This window comes from Caretta caretta, chromosome 3, assembly GCF_965140235.1.
Source record: "Caretta caretta isolate rCarCar2 chromosome 3, rCarCar1.hap1, whole genome shotgun sequence".
Classification (NCBI taxonomy): Eukaryota; Metazoa; Chordata; order Testudines; family Cheloniidae; genus Caretta; species Caretta caretta.
In genome coordinates, this window is record NC_134208.1 from 100,720,341 (window position 1) to 100,746,823 (window position 26,483).

Sequence of the window (26,483 nt, forward strand, 5' to 3'; positions counted from 1 at the left end):
TTTCAGGAGAAATCTGACAGTACATTTGAAAATAAATCATTCTTTGAAAGTATGGGAGGGCAAACAAGACATCTCAATACAATTAGCAAGTGCATATATTCCCATAGAAAAGTGGTTATATTCTTAATGTAGTTATAGTTTGTTCCAAGACTAGTTTGAATTGGTCTCCCAGGACATGGGAGACCAATTCAATTCCCCCTTCTGCCTCATGAGGAAAAGGGATTTGAACTTCCGTCTCCTAAATTGCAGGAGAATGGCCTTGCTACTGGGCGATGGGATATTCTGGCATGAGGTTTTCTCATTCTCTACTATTGAACCTGTTCTACTTTTTATAAATAGCATTTGGAGCAGGGCCTTGAACCTGCATCTCTGACATCATAGGTGAGTGCTCTAAGTAGCCAACTATAGAGCCATTTTCACTCTCATTCCCTGCTCTAATGACTAAGAATTGCCATTATGAATGACAATTGATAACCATTGGGCAAGGAAAGAGCGCGAGAATTACTCCATAGCCTGCTCGTTAGAGCACTCACGTAGGATAAGAGAGACCCAAGTTCAGGTCCCTGCTCCAACGATGAGAGCAGTCTTTAGCCAGTACACACTGAAAAGATGGCAGCACATGGTCCCACCTACTACTGCATATAGTGCTCAGTGATAAGAGGACCTGATGCTTAACAAGGCCTCATATCCAAACAGTAGCTGGGTTCTTGCAAGTTTTGGTTTCCTGTTAGGTGTTCAGCTGCTGCACAAACTGAAATCTTAGAGAGCTACACTCTTACTCATGCAGATCTGGATGGTAAATTAGGAATTGAGCTATAAAGTTGAATTTAATTAACCTTTTATGTAAGATATTACAAATTAATAGTCCAGGATCAGTGATCTATGTGTATTTTTCACATGTTTCAATGGGAGCTAGACCTGGATGGAGCTAAAACAAGTGGAGAAAATATAGTCTCCCCCCCACACTTTTCTGAGAAAAATAAAAATAGTTTTGACTTTTAGGAGAAGGAGGATAAGACTTCCTGAGTATTTACCTGTAGAAAGTATGGTGCTCCACACAAACCTTCCATAACCTTTTAGCAGCCCGATGGTTTGGCAATTTGAACCCAATGGTGCTTTCAAACTGTTCCAGCTGGAAAGGAGCCACAAAATAAATTAACACATTTCCTGAAAGCTGGCCAGGTTAGCAGAACGAATGAGTTCAGACATTTCCATTACCGTGACAAGCACTAATTCTCCTTTCCTGATGCTCAAAATGTCTCAAATTTTCCATACTTCTAATATAATTGCACCAGGTGGACTACTCATGCAGGGTAATAATCACTTCCTATCTGTATTTACTAATGACTCTTCTTTGGGAAAAGCCAATAGTGCCTTAGTTTTGTCAGCAAGTTTCATGACTAGCTGCCCAGAATTTAAAAAAAAAAAAAAAAACACACTGCAAAAAGCCAATTGTACTGAGAATTGTAGCAGCAGCCATGCACACTTTCTCCCCTTAGTCCACTAAATACTGTACTAGGCAGTGTTCAAGCTACTAAGTTTGTCACAATTTCTAATCCAAAAATGTTATGTAAATGCAAGTACAAGATGTACACGTGAATGGACAATACACCTATGTCTAAGATGAATCACAAGACATGTAAAGAGGGAGAGATATCTTTTTCAAATTAAGATTTCATATTAATCACATCATCTATTGAAATATAGCAATCTCCATTAGCTCTGCTAACAGTTCACAGCATTTAATGAAAAGCTACTTATATTTTTAATTGACTTCAAGTAAGTAAATAAAAGGAACTAGCTAGTTAATAAGGATTCATTAATTAGAATACCACATATAAGTTTTGGGTATGACTGGTCGCCTATGAAGAGGATTCAGAGATACCTTATTCTCAAACAAGTGCGGATATAAATCCCACATTTTAACTCTGTCAGAACACCTGGGGAAGTTTGGAAAACATTATCTTGCTGGTGGGCTGAACTTTAGCTTTCACTCTTGAACAGCAGCAGAAAGGTTGGCCAATATTTTCTAAAAAACATCTCAAGCTGTTTATGAACAGAACTGCAAGAAATGAATAAAAGCCCTACTTACCTCTGCTGGCCTGACTTTTATGTAGAAGTTACTACGTTTATAAGAGATTTTCAAAATTTTGGGCCAAGCAAAACGGTTGATTCGGAGTCTATCCTTGTAAATGAGTAGCCCATTAGCGCATACACCCAGCATGATGTCTACACCTTCAGAATCCTACCGCAAATGAGAATTTTAGACAAAATTTAAATGATGATATTTTATGGAGTTCATTATGTTAATACACTTGGGAGGAGGGATGTCTATTACACTGGTTTCATGCTGAAATTACAGTAATGCCAAATGGGTTTGCAAAGAATAGGTACACTACAGCAGGAAAAATCTGCATTTATTAATCTTAGAAACAAGGTTGGGACTCCTGCAATGGTTTAGCATTCATCAGTCCAGTCTGCAGTGACAAGACACATCTGTGTTCACATGCTGCAATTTTGGAAAAACATACCAATATTATGGTGAGGGGGAGGCATATAAAAACCTAAATCAGAAATTTATCAGCAGTAGAGATGTGATGGATATTAGCAAACATTTCAGTAAGCATTAAAGGAAGAAGAAAAAATGAAAGGCCTTGTAAACTTTACAGTTTTTATCAAAAATACAGCAGGTTGTTATATCATATTGTGCAGTTATATATAACTATTACTTCAATTAAGATGGAGAAAAGTGGATATTTGGCTGACAATGTCAGCTTAGCCACTTCAGTCAAGGTGCTGGCAGACAGCATTTTAATCATTTTGGCCCAGTGACAATGTCTGATCTCAGTTTACAGAAGCAAATACTTACTGATAGGACTTGCATGTAATGCAAATCTAAGAAGAGACTTCCCCATGTAATAGCACAACAAATACCAACATGCTCCCAACCAACCGGCAATAATACGAAGTGCTGACATCCAGTTGTCACTAAATTCTAGACTGACTGGCAGAATTCTTAAGGGCTGCAAACTGTTCTCATAAAATAGAGTTCTTGTCAGAGCTTTTACTTGCCATGAGAAATCGCTGTGGAGTAATTGCAAGCATTAGAACCACTGAGAGTGAAAATTCTTAAAGCCATTCAAGACAAGAGTGAGCTGGCATTATGAACTTCTACTAGTGGCAGAAATAAGGTTGCAGATGTATTTACCATACACCTCCAGTAAATACAAGACTACCTACCATCAAATGTTTCCAAGACCAACTGGGAAAGGCCATTAATAAAATTACAAAAGAATTTGACAAGACCCAACTACCTTTCCAAGTTCCACTGAATAAAATAGAAGGTTTCTCTAGTATTTTTACACTATTCAAAAAATTTGGCTTTAGCGTCTCTTTTTAAATATTGGATTATTCATTCTTAATCCATTAAATGAATTTTGCTACTGATTTTCTGAGAACATTGATCTTTTTAAATTGGATTATACTAATTTTTGTTTACTTTTAAAAATTAAAATATCGATAGAAATGGAAGTTAATTTCCAACCATCTAGAGTAAAAATCTGTACTTAATGCCCACTGGTACAAAAAAACACTATAGACATTTTAGGCTCCAATTTGCCTCTCCAAGCCTATCACTGGAATAAACATTTGACATTTAAAACAAACTTAGTTGCTCCTAAGAATAAAGAATATTTTCCCAACCTGTAAGTATGGAGCCACATGGGCTAAATAATCCTTGACTGAAGATAAACTCTCAGAGTCCCCATACCTGTAAACTGAATAATTAACATGACTGCCAGATAGTATAGCAGTTGAAGGGCTTGCATTTAAGTATCCTTAAGCGTACATGTATCTTCAGGTTGAGTGGTCCACGTTTATTGTGCTCTGTAGCGGTAAGTATTTTTCAGAGAAATTAGTTCAATACCTTGGCATGATGTAAATCCACTCCATACATGGAAAGCCTCTTGGCATTTTCTAAGAAATGAGAATCTGCCTGTGCTGGAGTCAAGCCCCTAGAACCATTAAAAGATACCTTCAGTTTACTGTCAAAAATAAATATCAAGATAATAAAACCAAGTGAAAGTAGCTACATTTAGGGTATGTTAAAATATTTCAGATTACAAGAGTCTAAATCTGAGTACTTTTGCACTTCTGTATTTCTCGCCCCAAAATCGTAGGTATGTATATTCTCTTTAACGGTATATTATATTTACTTAGTAGCATTTACTACCTTTAGTGTTGCAAAACAGTTTTAATTATAACCTACTCAAACACTGCCCCGCCCCAAACACTTTTTTCACTTCAAAGAACTGGCTTCCATTTTGCCCTCACTTCCTCTCCCCCAAAACACAATCAAGGATATCTTCCATGACTCGCTATAACTCGATCAGTATTTATGAAGTTATGAGATTAACATGATCCAAAGTGACTTTTCAAACAGTCATCTGCTGAGTTTCCCCAGTCCTCTGTGACACTGGAGTAGATGTTCTCCCTAACTGCCCTGACAGAAGGGCTGTGGCTAGCACTGTTTTGTTTTCAATTCTAAAGATCTTAAACAAACAAACAAACAAACAAAAAAGTACCACTCTCCTAAAGACACATTCACTAACTTATCAGGAAAAGAGAAAGTCATGAGCATGACCATCATGGATCTCAGTGCTTTATGGGTTCTACACAATTTTTACTACATTCTGGAATATTCCATATTCTAGTCTTTCATTTAAAAAATATTGACCCTTTTCAGCTGCCAGGACAGATCCATAAACATTTAAAATGCTTTGCTTCCCTGGTAAGCCATCCTTGCAGAAAACTGTGTCCAGGTCAAACAGTACCACTAACAAAGGTAGGAATCTATCCTCCCCCAAGCCTTGCTGATGTATGAATTTCAGAATTTCACTGGTATCCTTTAAAATGCCAAGATCAGTAAATAAGGTATGTTTATTTTATCAAATGTCCAACACAGAAAGGTTAACCTTTTCTGACCTAGACTGTAACACTTTGCTATTAACAGTACAGTATCTACAGAGCAATATATGCCAAAATTGTGGCCCATTGAAGACAGTGGTGGTTTTGCTCCCAATATAGCTCAGAATTTCATTCATTATTATTATTATTATTATTTGTATTGTGGTAATGCCTAGTCATGGACAAAGACCCCATTGTGCTAGATCCTGTACAAACTGAACAAAAAGACGGTTCCTGCCCCAAGAAGCTTAGACTCTACTGAAGCTTAGACTTGTTCATGAAGCTTAGACTCTACCTTCATAATATAGCATTTATCTAACAAAAGATGACCTTCCTTCCGTCAGTATGAGGGGAACAAGAATAGTTTTTCCTATTGTCAACAAAACTAAAACAGTGACCATGGTTTATTTAAGGTAAAAAAACGACACTACAAAGAGTGTATAGTTCAGGGCAGTGGGCTCTGACCTTTGGGCAATGCAAAGAAATGTATGATCTATTTTGCTGACTGAAAGCAATTGCCTATGTACTTATATTTTTCAGGTAATGAGACTTTGGGATTTTAATTCTATCTACACATCAGTCATAAAATGGCTCCTCATAATCAGATTACAATGTATTTTTTATGAACCAAAGGTAGCTAGTTTAGAGACTGAATATTTGTGGCCCATTTAAATGAAAAATTTCAGATTCTGAATGTTTTCTTCATATTGTTCAAAACATCTCTGAATGAAATAAATTCAGACTATTGTTCTTATAAAGCAAGTAAAAAAGCCTGTATCATGAAATATAGCTTCAAAACTTTCTTAGCTGAAATGTTTATTGCTATTTTTACTGACTAAAGCAAGAAGCAATCCATAATTGACTTTTTTGATGGAAATCCTACTAAGGAGCTGTAATAAACAGAAGAAAAAAAGATGACAGGAAAGTCAAACTAAAGACAAGTTCCATTTAAATACATATAAGAAAAATGTTGTAGCTATGTAATTGATGTAAGACTATTATAGTAGTGATAAACTTCTTCAATCTAATACAGTATTATACATATCTTTAAGATCAAGAGAAATGACAGATGTAACCAAGACCATATCAACATATTTTATTCCCACCAGGTCAGACACACCTGTGTGTTTTGTGCAGTTCTACTACTTTGTCCTCCATCTCTTTTGTTTGATTGGGTGCAAATTGGAATTCACTGATGTAATGGTTATTGTGTTCCTCTGAATCATAGTCGCCTAGCTCGGCCTGCAGAGTATATGAACCAAGGAGGGCATGAGTCACAAAAGAACATGGCAGTCGGCCAGAAGCAATATCCTGACGAAGCTGTAGGCACAGGAAATATCTGCAAAAAGAAAAAAAAGTTACTTATGGTAAACAGAAATATTCCTGCAGGATATTTGTGAGAGCACACATGCACAAAGCTGAGTAAAATCTGTCCAAACATAGTGCCAATAGTCTGTTTTAAAAAACCCAATGCACTGATAGACCCAATACACAGAGACAAAGTTCCATTTCTGATAGATCTTGTCAACTAAAAACAAAGGATTTGGAGTTACAGTTTTAATATAAGAATCAATATATCCTTTGTAAATCAGTTGAATTAGAAATATTCTGGTTCCCAGTACAAATGAGCTGTATGTGTCCAGTTTTACATAATAAACTTGCTTACCAACTCTGTCATGTTCATAGTCAGGCTTGGTACAATCCATTTAAAAATGGATGATCTATTTTCCCTTAAAATCTAGGGTTTGGTTCTAAAACTTCAGTAATATCTAAATTGTTTTGCACCATGTAATCCAGCCAGTCATGCCATACAACATATGCATACTATATCAATAAGCAGTGAACACTTGCATCCCTCAGACAGGTCGTATCCATGTGAGTAATTACATTTATCTTGTACCTTGCAACTCTTATCCATAAAGCCTTGTGCTGTGCATGCACAAAGTAATCTTACATGGCATACTAAACAAAAGTAAATTTTATTTTTTACTTGTTTATTTTGAATTCATAGTGAAGTTCAAATTATTGGGGATTTAGAAAATTTCAAAAATAAATCAAGGATAACACTATTTACTTTAACTGAACACAATCTAAAAGCCCAACTTAATTTCCTGAAAATAGTTTTATAGCACGCATGGACACCTAAAGCTAGTTTTAGATTAACTGAACACGAATACAATTAGCTTTTCTACTACATGTAGAATGAGAGACAATTATAGACTGTATATCTAGTTTGTTTTGTATATCATATGTTTGGAGTGGTCATTTTTCTCCCAAATGGGAAAGCTACTAGGTGGTGAGTTACGTAAATAATTTTAAATGAGTACCAATAAATCCTTTATATACCACTGTGTTTGCTACATACTGTATTTAACAAATTCTATTTGATAAATGTTTGACAATTAAAAATAAATTATCTGGACTATTTCCGTATCCCCCTCAAAACACTTAAGCAAGTTGCAACATTGAACAGTTAATTGTGGTTTGTAACAGTAAACCAAGATAACACTTGAAGAAAAAAATATTTCCCATTTTCTTTAAACTCTTTCTACTTTTCTCTGTTCTTAGATTCTTCCTCCTTGGTTGTCTGAAAAGCATGTAGCACATGGGTGCTATCATGAAGAAACAATAAAGGATAATAATTCTGTTGTACTATCTTATTTGTGTGTGTGTTACCATCTCTAATACCTATCTATGAAAATGTATTCTCAGCAATTCAGTTTAATATAGAGTTAGCATATAAAGCACCTTAACATCTTTGAGCTCAGTACTCCTATCAACACAAGTTACCCTACTGCTTACATCCCAACATAGTGGCAGCCTCTCAACATCCACTGGCTCCACGCCTCTGACCCTTAAGAGGTTCATTCCCTTTTCTGGTCTCCTTCCTGCTATTCCACTCTATCCCACTTCTATCCTCATCCTCTGGTCTCTTGCTATAATTTTTACTTTTTCCCCTCTTCCTTCTGGACCCCTTCATTAGCACCTCTCACCATTTCAACTAGCTTTCCCCCCTCATCTGGGAGCTTTCCTGGAGGCCTTATCAGATCCACTGAGTCCCAGGTCTCACCCCAGCTCAGGACTGCTCATACTGTGAACTGGAGCAAGAAAAGTTGTGTGGTATCATCATGCAGTCGCCAACTCCCACTCACTCCCTACTGGCTACAAAAAGCAGCAGCATAGCACAGTATAGTCAAACTGTGCTGTAGCAACAGACAGAATATTTAAACTTCCACGCTACACTGGAGGCTGTGCCCAGGATAACTATCCCAGTTTCCTCCCATACCTAGGGCCTTTATGTTCCCTTATTCTATGAGGGAGAGAGTGGGGAGAGAGAAAATCTGCAATGTGAATTCAAAACATAGGAAACAAGTAAGTTGTTGACTTGTAGAGTGTACAATATAAAAAACACTGATTATCAAGTTTTATATTAAAATATGCATACCTGGTAATGTCTTCAGTCAATTGTGAAGGATCAGGAGGATAAAACTTCACATTAAAGGTGAATAGCCAGGGTAAACCTACAAATGGGAAATGTCTGATTATTACTCCACAGAACTTTAACGAGCAACCAAAAAACAAACAAAAATTTCTTATTGGAAGATTTAAAAAACTTGTGACTAGCATTTCAGTAATTAAGTCAATAAATCAATAGAAGTCAAATTTAAAATGCAAGAAATTTAAGAAATTATATGGTAAATAGAGGGAAAGTTAACAGAAGAGCGGGTTCTCTTCAATGCCAGATAGTTACACTTGTAAACTGAAAGATCAGACCAACAGCTTAAGATAATTTATTTACATTTCTGAAGAATTTGTTACAATGTTTTTCTTATCATAATTTATGAAAACATCTACAAAAGTATTTAGAGTTTTGAATTCTCAGGCAACCATGATAATTTGATTTAGCAGCTTTAAAGGTATCTTTTGTTCAAACAAGCATTTTAGAGGGTTTCAACTCTGAGCAACTTTTTTTTTTCTTCTGCATTGATTGTGAACTAATATAACCAATGTTTTCCAGCTTCTTCCAGGGCAAGTCTCTCTCCCCTGTTGAGATAAGCTCATAAAACAACAAATTCCTTTTAATTTGGGAGACTGTAGAATCACTCATGGGGAAGAAAATCTGAAAGAACTAAGGTTTGTGATGCATACACTAAAGCATGAAGTAGAAATAGTGAAGTTGTAAAGCACTTTATTTTCTAGCAAATACTGTAGCCAAAAAAATGGCTGCTCTCATTAAATATATAAAACCACATACACATTACAGTTTCTCCTGTATTAGAATCATAGACATGCAAGACTGGAAGGGCTCTCAAAAGGTCATCACGTCTAACCCCTTGCGCTGAAGCAGGACCAAAGTAAACCTAGACCATCCCTGGAAGGTGTTTCTCCAACCTCTTCTGAAAAACCTCCAATTATGGGGATTTCACAAGCTCCCCTAGAACCCTATTCCAATGCTTAACTACCCTTGTAGTCAGAAAGCTAATATCCCACCTAAATCTCCCTTGCTGCAGATGAAGCCCATTACTTCTTACCCTGCCATCAGTGGACATTGTTGGGATATTAAAAGCAACTATCAAGACCCTAAAATAGAGACACCACTCAAAACGCATTCACAGGAAAATTTCTCACAAATAAAACTGGACTTTGAGCGAAAAAACTCATGTTTAAAGAAGGTGGGAAATGTTGACATTAAAGAATCATGTTTCCCATAACTCTCCCTCATATACTGACTTATAACATTGAAATATAAAATGAGTAATTGTAAATAGTCAGATTAAGCACTTTGATAGCTATAGTTTTAATGATTTATAACTATGTACAGTGAATGAGTACAGATAAAACAACACTTAGGCCAAGTCATTGCTGGCGTAAATGTGGTTTTGCCAATTCTCCTTTTTCACAGAATTGCTAATTTGCTTAAAATGTTATTGCTATCAAAACAAAGGTAACATATCATGTTGGAAGACGTAAGTGGACATTGATGTCCCTCCTTCTTCTTTAAACTTTGATCCAGGAATTTATTAAGTTTTTAAATGTTCTTGTTTTTAACTTGTACAGAATTTTTTAAAGTGTTTTCATTACTCAATAAAACAATATTGTTTGGAAAATAATTACTAGTTCCCAGCATATGCTGCCAAATGCCTAGCGGTACTGAAAGCACCCACTTAGTTGTTATTGAACACTGTGACACAACTCATAGGATTGTGACAAATAGTGTCAATCATAAAGCAAGCACCACAAAATGAACAGACACACTGTCAGTGTTCTATTCATAAATTTGCACCAAGCACCACACAGTTCCTAGTAGGCCCCCAAACTGCAGGGCCAGGTAGAGCATAGCACACCACAACACGTTACTATGGCTCACTGTTAAAATGCTCTTTCAAAGCCTTCCTGAGCCATACAGCTCCTGGCTGAGCTCTTCTGATAATCCTTGTATCTGGCTGTTCAAACTCAGCAGACAGACGTTCCACCTTTACCCTCCACCCAGAGACAACTTTTCTCCCTTTGCTTCACAGATACTACGCAGGACACTGCAGGCAGCTATAATCACTGGGATATTTTTCTCAGTGAGATCCAGTCTTGTGAGTAAACGTCACCACCCCTTCAAACGACTAAAAGCACATTCAACTGCCACTCTGCACCTGTTGAACCAGTAGTGTTAAATCGTTCCTTGGTGCTGTTGAGGTCGCCAATGTACAGCTTCATGAGCTGTAGAGTAAGGGGTAGGCCAGGTTTCCCAGGATCACTACTGGCATTTTGGCATTGCCAACGATAAATCCGGTAAGTCAGGAAAGACAGTCCCTACTTGCAGCTTTTTGAACAGTCCTGTGTTCTTAAAGATGTTAGTGTCAGGCACCTTCCCAATACTGATGTCAGTGAAGTATCCCCAATGATCCACCAGCACTTGCATAAGCATAGAAAAATAGTCCTTTCTGCTGATGTATTCTGGGGCAAGGTGGTCTGGTGCCAAAATAGGGGGGAGGGTGCTGTTTATCACTTCACCGCAGTTCACGAATCCGATCGTTGCAAATCCATCCATTATATCCTGCAAGTTGCACAGAGCCACAGTCCTGTGTAGCAGGAAACGATTAAGGGCCCTGCACATTTGCATGACAATGGCCTGCATACTGGATTTTTCCAACTCTAGAATGATTTCCCACTGACCAGTAGCAATCTGTCTTTGCAAATTTCCACAGTATGATTGATACTCACTTCTCCGCTGTCAGTGAAGCTCTCACTCTAGTGTCCAGATGCTGGAGGGCTGGGGCAAGCTCAGTGCACAGTTCCAGGAATGTGGTCTTGCACATCCAAAAGTTCTGTAGAACTTGTCATCTCAACCCTGCATTACAGCGTGATCTCATCAGTCAGTCCTCATTTCTCATGCCCAAAAGCAGCACTCCACCATTTGCAAGCACTCTGTGAATCACCAACAATCAGGAATGCTGGGACAATTGGTATAGTGGGGGTACTAAGAGCCATTGAACCAAACTGTAAACCCTGTACATAATGGAAAGCACTTCAAGCCAAGGGGTGTGGCACCCCCAGTACCTATGCCAACAATTGGTTCTCGCTATGTCCTACAGCGATTTGCCCTCCAGGTGTATACATCTTCAGTACACATGCTGAATTACCACAATTTAGACTATTATTACAGCCACAAACAAAATTCAGTAAAGCTGTCTGAAACTGACAAATTAACAATTTTGCACTGGTCACAGTATGAATTACTGGCTGCCTTATATTTTAAATGGTAATGGGAAACTCTTTCTCCTTTGAACATAAACTAAATGTATTAAACTGCTTGTGTACAGCCTGTTTCTGTACTTCTGACTTAGTCTACGGGTATAGCTCATGTGACAAAAGCATACAAAAACTTGATTGTCTGTATAAAACTTTATACTGTGATACTGACATTACAAACTGCTGGGCAAGGTAAAAAATGTTGATATTTAAATGATATTTAGAATTTTGTCTGTACTAGTGCTCTCTGTTTATTGGTGCTTAATAATATGGCCTACTGAAATGTCAAGAATTTGTCTAGCCAACTTGCTACCTCAAAAATGCTTCAGAAGCAACATTAGACACATTCTTCAAGGAAAAGAATGTAATAACCAACAGTGCACAATTAACAATTCATCCCATCTATACTGGAGAATCAGTGTTTTATCCCAATAAAGGCATTCTTGTATCTTTTACTGGTGGTGAATATGCTATTTTTATGGCTCAACAAATAGTTCTGTGGTAGTGTGGCAAGAACAAATAAATTAATTGCACACAGTCAACTGTAAAAAAATTAAGGGAATTATTTTCCCTCTGCAGTGTATTGCACCTGAAATTAAACTAGGGATTCAAGATAATCTATGATCAGTCCTCCTTCTGAAAACCCTCCACGTACTTTGTCCAGCCCATGTCATGGACCCTGTCTCTTCCCCGCACCTCAGTCTCTCTATTCACAGTCTCAACAGATGATGAAAAAAGCAACTCTTCAGCAACTTCTCCTGTCTTTAGATTAACCTTATCTGTCACTCCATCTGAATTAATCTCTCAAATGCAGAGGTTTTCCATTGTCTATACCTCTTAAAATCTTCTTTTCCTTTTCACACCAATTCATTTCAACTTCATTTAACATTACAAAGCCTTTGAGATAAAGTTTATAGGAAAGAGGTTATATAAAGCAAAATTTCTTTGTATACAACTTGATGCACAGGCCCTTAGCCATACAGTTCTCATGAAATGAAAATCAGCTACAGACAAGTTTAAATTGAAACATTTATATACCAGCAACACTAAGTAATATAAAGTCTTGCAAAAAAAACTCATGGACTACATATTATACTAGCGTTACTTAAGATTTTATTTGTGAAGTAAACATCATTTGATCTGACGTTTGATTTGATTTGGAAGTTCACCTAATTAATCATGGCATTACCCTTTCTTATCCATCATCATTTCTGAGCAGCAAGGAGATTAGCCTACATTACAGTATGCCTACTAACACTATTGTAATTCACCCTTACAGAACCAAGGTAGAATTTTTCCATACTCAAACTGCACTTACAAATGAATACATTCATTTTCAGTTCCCAGCCAGTCAATCTTATCCCCCAACCCTTCACGCCACAAAAGAAAGGAGTCCTGCCCATCTCCATAGTCTTCACCCCTTTTACAATTCTGAACTTGTATCTAGTTGCTGGGTGTATATGTAAATCATGTCCCAATACTACCAAGGGACCAAAGTTCTGGGGACCCTGAAAAGGCCAAGTCAGATTTCAAAGGCTGCCACCCACTCTTGCCTCTTATTGGCCAGTGGAGTTTTGGCAGAGGGGAAGGAAGAGAAAAACAGCAGGGCAAAAGGAAAGTTTCCAAATTTCCTCCTGTGCTGCAGGAAATTCCTGTGACTGCCATGGAAGAGGGCAAGGGGTGGCGGAGGGAAGGGAACTATCTGGCTGCTGAAGCCACTCACATATGTATTTGTCCGCTTGTTACCACCCTCTACTCTCAGCTCTCTAGATGCTCCCTGATCCATTTTGCCACTACCAGTTTAAATGCTTGAATCATTCTGCAAGATGCCATGAACTCTGGCCCCAATCCAGCAAAACATTTAAACATGTGCCTAACATTAAGCATGTGAGTAATTTCATTGAATTCAATAAGACTACTCACGTTTCAAGTTAAGCACACAGAATCACAGAAGTGTAGGGTTGGAAGTGACCTCAAGAGGTCATCTAGTCCAGTCCTCTGCTCTCAATTCAGGATTAAGTCATAACTAGACAATTCCCGACAGGCGTTTGTCTAACCCGTTCTTAAAAAACCTCCAACAACCGAGATTCCACAATCACTCTAGCCACTTTATTCCAGTGCTTAACTACTCTGACAATTGGGAAGTTTTTCCTAAATTAGGAAGTTTCTCCTAAGATGTTTAAAATGCTTTGTTGGATTGAGACTTGGGTGTTCGTCACCTTGCAGCATGAAGCCCAAGTGGACAGAGACATGGGAGGGTAATGGTTTTAAGAGCTGCCAAGCCACCAGTGCCATCTGCATTGGTTTCCCTCCCTGATACCAGAGATGTGCTTTTGAGAAACATGTCTCCTCCACTCAGCCTGAAATTGAGTCAAGAACAAGTAGCAGGGTGCTGAGACGCACACTGGTGCAGGCTTGTGATCACAGAACTTTCAAGGGGGCAAGCTTGACTTTGCTTCACACAAGAATCTGGCTTGCCAAGAAACCCTCTTGTTCTCCTGCATTAGGCTCCAGCTCCCTTCAGCTTCTCTTCTAGCATATGTCAGAATCACGTATGTTTCCAGGCATTAGCATTCTGTGAGCAACCCAGTTTATTAAGGGCGAAGTACCTTTACTATTTTCCACTACTCACCCCTAGGGTTGTTAACAGCTCAGGATATAAATGTGCTATTACCAATAGGTCTCATACTTCAAGAACCTTTCCAGCAATAAGCCTTTGCCTCCGAAAAGAGTTAAAAAGTGATCTACTTATTTTTAAAGTTACTGGAGTATCCAGACAGCATCCTACCTGGTTTGGAATAATTAATAAATACAAGACAAGGGTTCAGTCTATGCTGCTTTCTTACTGTACAAATCAACATCCTGTCAGATAGAGGTGTCTGCCACAAAACTTATAAGACCTCCTTTAGTGTTTTGCTAAAAACTCTTGATCTAGATGATGATGCAAGACAGAGAGATGTTAGCCCCATTTGTTAATTTGACTGTTAACCGTCTCCCAGAGCCTACATCAAATGAAGTCTGCAATATGGTTATGTTTACTTTAATGATGTGAATATACTCAGATTGCCCTTGACAAGATGGCCTCAAAGTTTATGTGAAGATAGCCTAATTATGAGCCAGACTCTTACCTATGTGGGTTTTCCACACTTATGGGGAAGAAATTTAAGGGCTTTGGCTCCCTAAATTCACATCAGCAGAGAGCTTGTACCTTCACACCCCTGCAATCCCATCACCCATCTATAACTAAGTGGATAAAGAAACTGAGGATCAAAGAGCAAGAGTGAACCTCTTTCCATTGTTATTAATACTGAACGGCACTGACTGGACATTGTGTGCCCAATTCAATTCTCAGTTACACAGACTTGTGCACAGATCTGTAGACAAAACCAGGCCCGGTAATATCTGGTTCATGGTGGCTGTTTTAAAAGTAGTTTGACATAAAATTTTTCTTTAAGAATAAATTCTCTTACACAGCTAATTTTTCAAAACAAGTTGAAATGGGTTCTAGTCAGGATACTTTGACAGAGGAGTCAGAAGGTCAGTGTTATGTGAGTAAAAAGGAAGCAATACCTCTAGCTTCAAACACTTGAACACACTATCTGAATTATATGCATCTAAAAGAAACTATGTTCAAATCACATTCCACAAAAAAGGGTTGATATACTCTTCCAGGAAAAAAAAAGTTTAGAGTTAAGGCTGAAACCAATCTAATTCACCACTTGGGCATCCAGCCACCCACCTACCAACACTTTTAGCAGTGCATACTAACGTTTGGAGACTTGCATTAACAACAAGCACAATGGTGTAAATCAAAGTAAGCAAGTTTCATCATGACCACTATTCAAAAATTGTGTTTACACTGTTTTCCTGCCCAACCCTTACCCATGAGGTCTACTGGGTCTGGATTTTACTTCCAAAGTTATTTCCAAAAGGCAAGGACCATGGCCTAAATTTTCAAAAAAGTACAGTGATTCTGACTGCCAAATTTAGGAAACCTTAAACAGGCCTTGATTTTCTAACATAAAATGTGGGTGCTCAGCACTTTCCAAAAATCAGACCCCTTTTAAGGGGTCTAAAGTTGGGCACCCCAAAACTGAGGAACCCATAATCAGTGGACACTATTGAATATTCGGGCTTTTATCTTTATGCATCATGGACATCTACAGTGCTAATAATAACAAAATCAAATGTCTTAACCGTAAGATGTGTTCATGGTACAAACCCAATTTAGATAAATTCTAAAAACATCTACACAACAAGAATAGCCTCTATCTGGTACAGTTCGACAACTAAAAAATGCTCACTGTGGGTCACTGAAGTAGTTCATCTCCAGTGCAAACCTGTATAGAAAAGTTAATAACGTTCAGCATGTACCAAGAAAGTGGAGCCAGTAGAAACTAGAAGTAGATGACTAAGTAGAAGAGATGTCTTTTGGTCTTTTTGGCATTGCTTTGCCCAGCCTCATGCTACTTGATACCATTTCTATCCTTATTTCTGAAAGCACGAAGGTTTGAAGGGCTCTAGCCATTGTTGCTCTACATTAGTTACAGAAAGTAATGTCACTCAATATATCAATTCATTAAAGAAACAAACTCCTTTCACAGTTCCTTCAGTTCAGTAGACAAGTCTTCACCATTTGTAAATCAGAACCATTCTGTAAACTATAATGTGAAAATCAGATTATGCTCATCCACATTTAAATAGGACTTTATCGAGTATTAGAAGTGTTTTGCAATTCCCACCCTTCCACCTTGCTTCACTCTAAAGTTTAACCCCAAATTTCTTCCAGATGAAGTGGGGAAACTGGCAGGGGATCATTCCACTGTGCCCATGAGAGGGGTCCCTGAAGAGGGACGGGAAAAGGGGTTGCGGAGAGGGATTCTAACAAACTGAAGGGTGTATCCCAATTTCTCCATTAGGACCCACTGATCTGTGCTAATATGTGGGTCCAAATATGCAGAAAGTGGGATAACCTAGTGGAAAAAAATGGGATAGGAGAAGCTGTCATAAAGCAAACTGGTAAGCTATCTGACAAGACAGTCAAACAGACTGCTTGGTACTTCCAGGCTGTCTACATGAGCTTGCTGAAGATGAAAAGTGAGGCGCTAGTGGTCACCTTCTATGACTCTCCTTTTTCCTCCTAGACTGGTCATGCTACCTAGGCATAAAGGACTGGTAACAGTGGAATGACTGAGGGAGGAATTACTTCTTTTTAGGGAGTGGACTCTAAATCCCCAAAAACTTCAATGTAGCCTGCAAGTCCTTGAGACTGTGAATCTTGTCCGTCTGCTGAGAAAAGAGGGTCTGTTCCTCAAAAGGGAGATCCTGAGCAGTCTATAGGGCCTCCTGTGGAATACCTGATGATTGAAGCCTTGAACACCTACATATTGTTATCACAGATGCCATAGCCCCAGCTACAGAGTCTGCTCCATGCAATGAAGCCTGGAGAGAGGTCCTAGCCTGCAGTTTACCCTCTTCCACTACTGCCCGAACCTCTTGCCTGACATCCCCTGGTAACCTGTTTTCAAACTTGAGATCATTGTCCCAGAGATAGAAATTGTATCTACCCAGCTAGGATTGCTGGTTCAAGATACAAAACTGGAAACCACTCAGGCCTTTTGACTGTTGGCGACAGAGAAGATAGCATTTCTCACAAAATCCTAATGGGTTCCAGAATGGTCTCATTTATAAGGAGAGCTATTTAGTATATCCCTTCTGATCTCAAAACATCCATCAACTGTAGGAGCTCTCCTGAATTACCTCCACCTGTATGCCCAGAGAGGAAGGAATCCTCTTGAACAAGTCCTGACAGGCCCTGTAGTCATTTTGAAAAAGCAAAGACACTCAAGACACTACCGCCTCATTGGGCAATGACGAGGAAGAACACAAAGCAGGTTGAGTGGAGCCTCTTATAACTCATCCAAAAGAGATTCTGCTGGGCCTGCTCAGCACCCTACTCGGTACTAGGGATAACTTCCCGAGCCTCTTCACACAAACTATCCTGGCATCTACTAGGAGACCTGGAAGGAGAAGGGTGCAGGGAAGATCTGGTGGTGGGAAGAAACCCCCTGGGCTCAAATATGGCAATTGGTAGGGCATTGGACCACAACCTCTTTGTCCCTTGATCAACATGGAACCTCTGCTGGATACCAAGGACAAAAACCCCTCAATGATTGAGAGTGACACCTCCTATCTTGGGACCAAGACACATATGATTGAGTCTCTGACTCTGAAGAACAGCCTGAGTCACCCAACCCGTAGAGCCCTGCACGGATACAAAAATTTAGATCTGCATCTGATCCACATTGGTAAACCAGTGCTCTCAAAACTGTGGGGTGCACTCCCATAGGAGGGTGCAGAGGAACATTCAGAGGGGGCATGCAGAGAGCCTCAGGCCAGCCCCCATGTGGGGGAGAGAAGGGGCAGGCAGAGAGCATCACCCAGCCGCACTCTGATCCCAGCCTAGCTCCGGCCCCAGCCAGCTCCGCTCCGGGCCCTGCTCCACCCTCAGCCCAGCCACAGTTCCATTCTGCCCCTGGCTCCGCCCCAGTCCAGCTCTGCATTTGTTTCCTCTTTACCCCCAAGCCAGCCCCAGCTCTTCCCCCATCCCCAGTTCAGCCCCTGGCTCAGCGGAGGAGCTTGGGCTGAAAGCAGAGCTAACTATGTAGTAATGGAGGTGGGAACATGGACAGATTCCCATGACTGGTAAGGGGGGGTGATGTAGTGACAGAAAAAGTTTGGACACCATTGTGGTAAAAAGTACAACCGTATCCGCAGAGATCTTTACGTCTACAGATTTGCAGGGCTCTACCAACTGGGACTGTGGTACTCCCAAGTGCCGAGGACCACTGTTCAGACCGGAGATGATGGTATAGAAGGGAGCATATTGGCCTTGCCTCTGGACAGCACAGGGCAAGGAGGTGAAAGAGGGTCTGATGCTGGCCACGGTACCAGAAGTTGATCTCTACCAGTAGCAAGATCCTGTGCCACAGCATATGCCTCATATAAGTCAATCTCTGATTCTGAAGAAGAGCCTGAGTCGCCTGACTGGTAGAGCCCTGTGGGGATACAAAAAGGTGGATCCGAATCCGATCCACGATCCGCAAAGACGGTAATCCAGTGGTCCCCAAACTGTGGTATCAAGAAGGTCCCCTGACACCGCTGTTACACTAAAGGGGTTGGTACATCAGCAGGGATCAGTCTCAACAGCATAGGCACCACCAGTGCCAGAATTGATGACCCCACATAAGATGCTGTCACAGCATCTGGGAGTGCCTCTTCTCAGAGGACATGCTACCCTCTTTTCCAGCTTGTTTATTGGTGGATGGTACCAGGCTCCTTGATCTCTTGGAGGATGAGTCCTTTGACGCTTTCTTTGAGGTACTGGGGAAGGAGAGCGGCACTAAGATGCAGCAATGTCTAAAGGAGCACTTCTGACTGAAGTAGAAGCAGGAAGGCTCTGATGGTGGACGCAGGGCTGACTCCATGAGAAGGTGGCAGAGCCTCACCTCCCTATACTTTTTAGATCTGACACCTGTTCTGGATGTGACCCTTGCTGAGGACTTCAGACACCTAGAATGGATTTCTTTCTGCTGATGCAACATTTAAAGCCCGGAGACCAAGGCATTCCCCAGTACCATGTGTTGGCACCCAGAACAAGTGGGAACAGACACTCCAATAAACTATGAAAAACAACTCAAACAAAATTCTTACAACTACAATACCCACCTGCTGAAGTGAAGAAACAGATTGACAGAGCCAGAAGAGTACCCAGAAGTTACCCACTACAGGACAGGCCCAACAAAGAAAATAACAGAACGCCACTAGCCGTCACCTTCAGACCTCAACTAAAACCTCTCCAACACATCATCAAGGATCTACAACCTATCCTGAAGGATGACCCATCACTCTCACAGATCTTGGGAGACAGGCCAGTCCTTGCCTACAGACAGCCCCCCAACCTGAAGCAAATACTCACCAGCAACCGTACACCACACAACAGAACCACTAACCCAGGAACCTACCCTTGCAACAAAGCCCGTTGCCAACTCTGTCCACATATCTATTCAGGGGACACCATCATAGGGCCTTATCACATCAGCCACACTATTAGAGGCTCATTCACCTGCACATCTACCAATGTGAGATATACCATCATGTGCCAGCAATGCCCCTCTGCCATGTACATTGGCCAAATTGGACAGTCTCTACGTAAAAGAATAAATGGACACAAATCAGACGTCAAATATTATAACATTCAAAAACCAGTTGGAGAACACTTCAATCTCTCTGGTCACGCGATTACAGACATGAAAGTTGGTATACTACAACAAAAAACTTCAAATCCAGACTCCAGCGAGAAACTGTTGAATTGGAATTCATTTGCAAACTGGATACAATTAACTTAGGCTTTAATAAAGACTGGGAGTGGATGTGTCATTACACAAAGTAAAACTATTTCCCCATGTTTATTTCTCTCCCCCCCACCCAACCCCCGTTCCTCAGACGTTCTTGTCAACTGCTGGAAATGGCCCACCTTGATTATCACTACAAAAGGTTTTTTGCCCCCCGCTCTCCTGCTGATAATAGCTCACCTTACCTGATCACTCTCATTACAGTCTGTATGGTAACACCCATTGTTTCATGTTCTCTGTGTATATAAATCTCCCCACTGTATTTTCCACTGCATTCATCCGATGAAGTGAGCTGTAGCTCATGAAAGCTTATGCTCAAATAAATTTGTTAGTCTCTAAACTAGCTATGAATGAGTACCAAACTACATACAAGAGAAAACAAATTCCCTGAAAGGGAGAACACTTACACAAGCAAGCTAACATACTTGACTACCAATCGGGGGGGGGGGGGGGGGTCAGAAGGAACTGAGGGGAGTAACGGGTGGCTCTGCCCTTTACACCTTTGTGCAGTAGCACAAGGAGCAGAGGGTACATGTGGTGCTCGAATGGGTACTGCTAAGGGAAAAACCTCCTAGTCTGAAGCACTGGGAATGCACATAGTGAAATAGCCATGTGCAATTACTTGAAGAAAAATATAATATGAATCATTTTCTTTATTAGTAGGTGGAAGGTTAATTACATATTGTATATAAATATGTAGATAAATTAATGCATCTGCCATTTTAATCAGGACTAATCTATTTACACAAATGACTGTACTTCAGCTATATTTTCAGCATAATCTATTCACCACAGGAAATGAAACTACATGGTCTGTAGAGAATCAATTGTAATTTTCATTCCTTCAATAGAAAATGAGCCAAGTTTTCTTAAACGTAATTATAGGGAGTTTGGAATTAATGAAATCCGTAGCAAAAATGATTAGTGCAAATGTAAAACTTTTGGAGAAAGATCAGAATTAAAAAAGTGTAGGTTTAACAAAGAACCTTCCACTTCAGTTGTGATGAACACACTGTTCCTCTCAATTACAGGTGCTTTCACTTGGTGACATGTAGTGAAAAGATTACACAGGTGAGCCCCCGGAATAATTTACAATGCTCTTGTGTTTCAAGTACAGAAATGGAAATCTTATTCTTGACTAGCATATCTCCCCTTAAAATCTACATTATCCCATATGCACATTAGAGTGACATTTTATGCAACACTACAAACACACTAAATTATTTTAACTAAACATAATTTTGTTCTACTTGTATAGCATTAATGGATCTGTAGTAAGTGACATGAGTCTGTATATAATATACTTTTACTTACTAGTATATTTTATTCTCAAGTTGCTATCACCATTTTCAATCTTAATAAAAATGAATTCAGTAAATTGGGAACATTCCAAGCCGAAGACAATGAAAATACTGGCAAGAGTACACCATTATGCTTCCTGAGGTGCTAGTACAATAGGAATTTTATCATGACTTAAGAAGAAGCATGATGAAGCTCTTATTAGTATTACCCTTGAAATAAAGGTGGCATGCGTTTTACATTAGACTCTGAACTACCACAACATGGTGTGTCTAAGAATGATGCAATAATACTGGCAGTGAAGAGCGACCTAATATCTGGAGATTCCACATTTAGTAAAATTTATCCTTTCAAGTAATTAAGGTCCACAAATTTATTATAATGGATACTTCAGCCTGCTTGCAGGTTGAGGGCAGAGCCAGACCTGTTATCCACTCACAGCAGGGGAATGCTCCACCTCTTCAAGTTCCATCCAGTTGAGATAACTTCCGCAATCAGGATAATTCAAATTTACTTTCTAAATGACAGACTGTTAAAGATACTTTAAGGGGAAAGTACAACAATTTCTCCTACTGGAGAAAATGACATATTACATCAAACAACAATTAACAGAAATCCTCTCTCTGATCTTAATGATCCATTTCTTTTCCGAGTGGGTTGGATCTGTGGACCTTATTACTATAAGGAAGGAAACGGTCAGGAAAGCACATAAAATATTCTATTCCTCTTCCTGCTAAGGTCCACAGATCTGTTAAAGTATGTTTTTCATAGCAGTGTGCCTCCAGGGAGGGAAGCATGATCATCCTTTAAATAAATGTGTTAGTCTCTAAGGTGCCACAAGTACTCCTTTCCCTTAAACATGGACATCCAAAATGAGGTAGATTGTATGTAATCCATCTCCCCTTGGGCACTAAGGTATGGAGGAGACTTCTGTCAAAAGAAAGGAAATGGCACTGAGTAAGAATGAATGACCAATAAGCAGAACTCGGTGAACTAGTGGATATCAAGCAGATCTCAGACAGACAGACATGACTACTCTGCCCCGACACTGACACTTAATCGAAGGAGGGAATTTTCTTGAATTTACTTAAGGAATGAATGCCATGGCAGTTGTGAGGACTACTTGTCTGAATTAAAAGTACGATACCGGGTTTTCCAACTTCAAATAAACTCCTGATTGGAGCCCCTGTCAGTCCTACTCTAATGGACAGGATCGAATGGATCTCCTTCAGAGGTCCAATCCAAGTATGGCTGTAAAGAGGAACTCTACGACCTTGTGGGGTTTGAATGAAGTTATACTCAAAGGAAGTATTTAACATGGGGACTTGTACAAAACTTCCTCTTCTTGAACATGTCAAGAATATTATACTAAAGAGATATGACCTTTTTGCATGGACACTCATACATCCACAATAAAGGATTCCTGGGGGAACTCAAGGATCACAGGTGTTGGAAGTAGGGGGGCTGGAGGTGCTGCCACATTCCCTGACTTAAAGTGGTTTCCATCATATACAGGGTTTACAGGTTGATTCAATGGCTCTCAGCAACCCCACTATACAAATCGTTCTGGCACCTCTGTCAAGGATATGTTTTGCTAGTTTTAACATGATAATTAAACTGTGGACTTTGTACCAGCCTGTAGAATAAGTTCTATTGGTTTGACTTCTCTTTTGGGTCCATCAGAGCAATACTTACTTCAATCAAGTGTTCATTTGAAACCATCTAGTCCCAGCTGGAGGACCAGTCTTGCAATAGCAGACCTCTGAAAATCCAATGCTAGATTATTCAGGTCTCAGAATCATAACCTCTTCAGCCAGAAAAGCATGAACAGTTTCACTGCTACTCTCATTCCTACTTTTTGTGTTGGCTTGGGAAAAATGGTCAAGCTGGAAAGACATATAAAAGAGGAGACCTTGCTCAGTTTTGCAAGATGTCACTGCCACCTCACATTCTGGTCCCGGCACACAGAGGTGCTACAGGACATTTTATTTACCGGTTTTAGATACAAAGGTTGATCACTAGCCTTCCAATTTTACTTACAATGATTCAGATACCATTGGGTGTAGGAGCAACTCTGCCAGTTTGATTTCTGACATGCAAGTCTTGGTGTTTATTTCCCCCTTGGTGAGCATTTTGCTCCACCCAGGACAGACTAATCTCACTCTGGGGTACAGCTGATAGGGTTTTCATAAGAACTGGGAAGAACACAATCAGACACATTGACTGTCATGATCAGAACACATCTGTTTTCAAAGGACGGACCAGTGTCCTGAGACCTTAATAACTCAATCTGTTCCAGTTGGTGGACACTGTACTCTCTCTTTCTGGTAACCATTCCCTGAACTGAGTGGGTAAAATCCCTTCAAAATAAGAACAATGGGGGATTAGAGAATATACAACTAGAGCTAGATCTCTGTCAATTGAAGAGATAGGGTGATCTGCGGAGGGGATATACAAGATTACTGAGTAGGTATCATATGAACTCTGGATTGCTGAAGTGTACCTACATAGGAGTTCAGAATTCAAAATGGTTCCAATAAGAATTGGATGTTTCTGTGACACGTGTTTTTCATTATGGCCATCTTCCTCTTGTGTTAACATTCTTCTGAGATGAGACCTTGTACCTGACAGTATTCATCTTCAGTTCAAGCCTATGGCTTACTTCCCTGGCACCACATGTTTTTGTTTGTACTGAATTCTGCAACCATATCACTGTGCGTTTGCTTCAGCTTTCTATCTGCACAGAATCCTGATCAGAAAAATTGTCTGAAGAGAAAAGTAAAGTAATTTGCCTTCTTCCCTAAAGCCAATATTATTGCTACTCCCTGGGAGCTATGTAAAGATGAAATGGTAATGCTCGAAAAAGAGAAAAGAAAAAGGCTTCCAGCCTTTTGCAGAACATAAACATTGTCTGAGGATGGTAAAATGGGAATGTTTTGAAGGCAAGCTTCTTTTAGGAACTTCTTTAGAGATTTCAGAGAGGGCCCTGTGCTGTGTCCCCCAGATTATCCGGAGGAAGAAATAGGAGCTGTAATACTCCAACCTGAAATAGAAATAGATTACTTTATAGATGATTTAATTCATGCCATGGCCTTTCACCTGGTTGCTGAGATTGGGAATGGGACAAAGCTGTTCCTGGAATTCTTGAACAATTCCACAGGGTACTCTCTCTAGACAATTTCTGCTGACCTCATTTAATCAAGCTATAGATAGCCCATTTTCTGCCAAACTGACAGAGCCTGGCACCAGTTGGGGTTCTAGCTCCAAACAGGGCTGGTTGGGAGAACTGCAGATAACTAAAGCAAAAGAGAGTAGTTATTGACCCTGCATTTGTTTTAGCTACTACTTGCAAAGAGGTATTTTCTCCTCTTGTACTTCCCAGACTGCTTGATCTTGTCACATGACTGCCTTTCTGTAGAGTGTCAGAAGCTAGGATTACAAGATTACTTTTCTGAAAACTCTGAATAGCCACAGCTTCTCATAAAGTTTCCAATTGTATCACTGGTAATGAATTTGTGTGAGCATCTGATCCCAAAGCCTCATATCTATATGAGCCAGATTTTAATCCCACTTTTTAAAAACTGATTGCTAGTCTAAAAATGTGAAAGTTCAGAATTTTCCTCAGAAAAGCTCTGCAGCAGGGAGGTCTAGTGGGGGCAGAAAAAAAACCTAAAGGGAATTTCAGTGCTGCCAGTGACTAACAGGTCTGGTTCTGCCCCCAGATGCAAAGCAGGCTGACGTATAAATTCGTGGACTTTAGCATGAAGAAAAACCACCTCTACCAGAAAACAGTGGCTAAAAGCATTGGGAGTCTTTAAAGAGTTCCTGGGTGTTAAAAAAAAATAAGTTATTTCAAAGACTGATATAAACAAGCAAGCATCATAATAATCATATTTGATACACAAGATGCTCATAAGAGACCTTTAATTTAATGAGTTACATAAAATGTCTCCCAACAGTCACTGAAGACCACATTTTAACACAACTAACATTTAACAGACACGGAAAAGTTCAGATACCCATTTTACTGATTAACCCCTAATCATCACTTTAGGCAGCATCATGTATAGTAATTACAGAGTACTTATGACCACGTGACATCTCAGCTGAGTCAAGAATAAACTGGAAAGAAAATTGTAAGTACAGACAACAATGAAAATCTATATCCATCTTTTCTTCAATTTTACTAACACTACTTTGTTTCAACCCCTTCAACAATTTAAGGGTTTAAAAATTATTGAAACTTAATTACAATAATTTTGGAAAAGGCCAGATATTTCATAATAGGGATCCTATTATTGCCTTTTCTTTTTATTGTATGAGGGAACTGGGAGAAATTCACTGAGAATTCCATATTCTGGAATGACTACTCCTCTGTTTACCAGGTAGGCTGCATTTGGCACATATGCATAAAACACCAGGTCTTAAAACGAAGTAGAAACAACTCTGACATTGAAAAAAACCCTTTCTATAGTTCAATATCCTTCTAGAACAATTAATCATTGTTTCTGTGATTTCTTTAGATTAAGCATGGAAATCAAGATGACAGGAATCAGGTTAATAAGATCATGCAAACAGGTAAACATACATACATGACTCCCTAAATCAAACAGTTTTCCTGAAGTTATCAAGACAGTTACCCCACAGAATTGCAACTCCAGATGAGCTGGAGAAAAGAGCTCTAAACTTAGCATTAGTACTGAAAAGCTTTGCCTAAGTAAAGGACGTGATTACTAAAGTAACTAGGATTCCCTTGATAGGAAGCACTCTGAATACTGCAAATACCAGAGTTACCTGATTGGTAACTGTAAAATTTACAAAGTCAATTAACAAGTTAAATAGCATGACAGTTTTGAAACAGGCTAATAATATTAGCTTTCTGGTAAACTATCCAAACCCATCCAATAACCAGGCAAAAGGTTCAACTGCGATAGTGCACAGTTCTTCACCACAGTAGGGGATTGCATGTTAAAAAACATTTAATTCCAGTGTCATCACAACACACTGTTGACTAATTAGGTTAGTGAGCGATGTTTTAATCCAGGCCTAAAACATATACAG

General features: G+C 39.5%; 1 protein-coding gene across 16 annotated transcripts in view; it reads right to left on the bottom strand.

The window, feature by feature from the left end:
* Nucleotides 1-26,483, bottom strand: part of EPB41L2 (erythrocyte membrane protein band 4.1 like 2) — a 251,269-nt gene that overhangs the window by 52,998 nt on the left and 171,788 nt on the right. For all 16 annotated transcript variants that reach the window (XM_048844567.2, XM_048844562.2, XM_048844566.2 and 13 more), the window contains exons 7-11: nt 8,411-8,486; nt 6,086-6,304; nt 3,926-4,013; nt 2,093-2,245; nt 1,035-1,132 (exon numbers count right to left, since the gene is read on the bottom strand). In XM_048844567.2, coding sequence (XP_048700524.1) covers nt 1,035-1,132; nt 2,093-2,245; nt 3,926-4,013; nt 6,086-6,304; nt 8,411-8,486 — 634 coding nt within the window. The remainder of the gene's footprint in view (nt 1-1,034; nt 1,133-2,092; nt 2,246-3,925; nt 4,014-6,085; nt 6,305-8,410; nt 8,487-26,483) is intronic.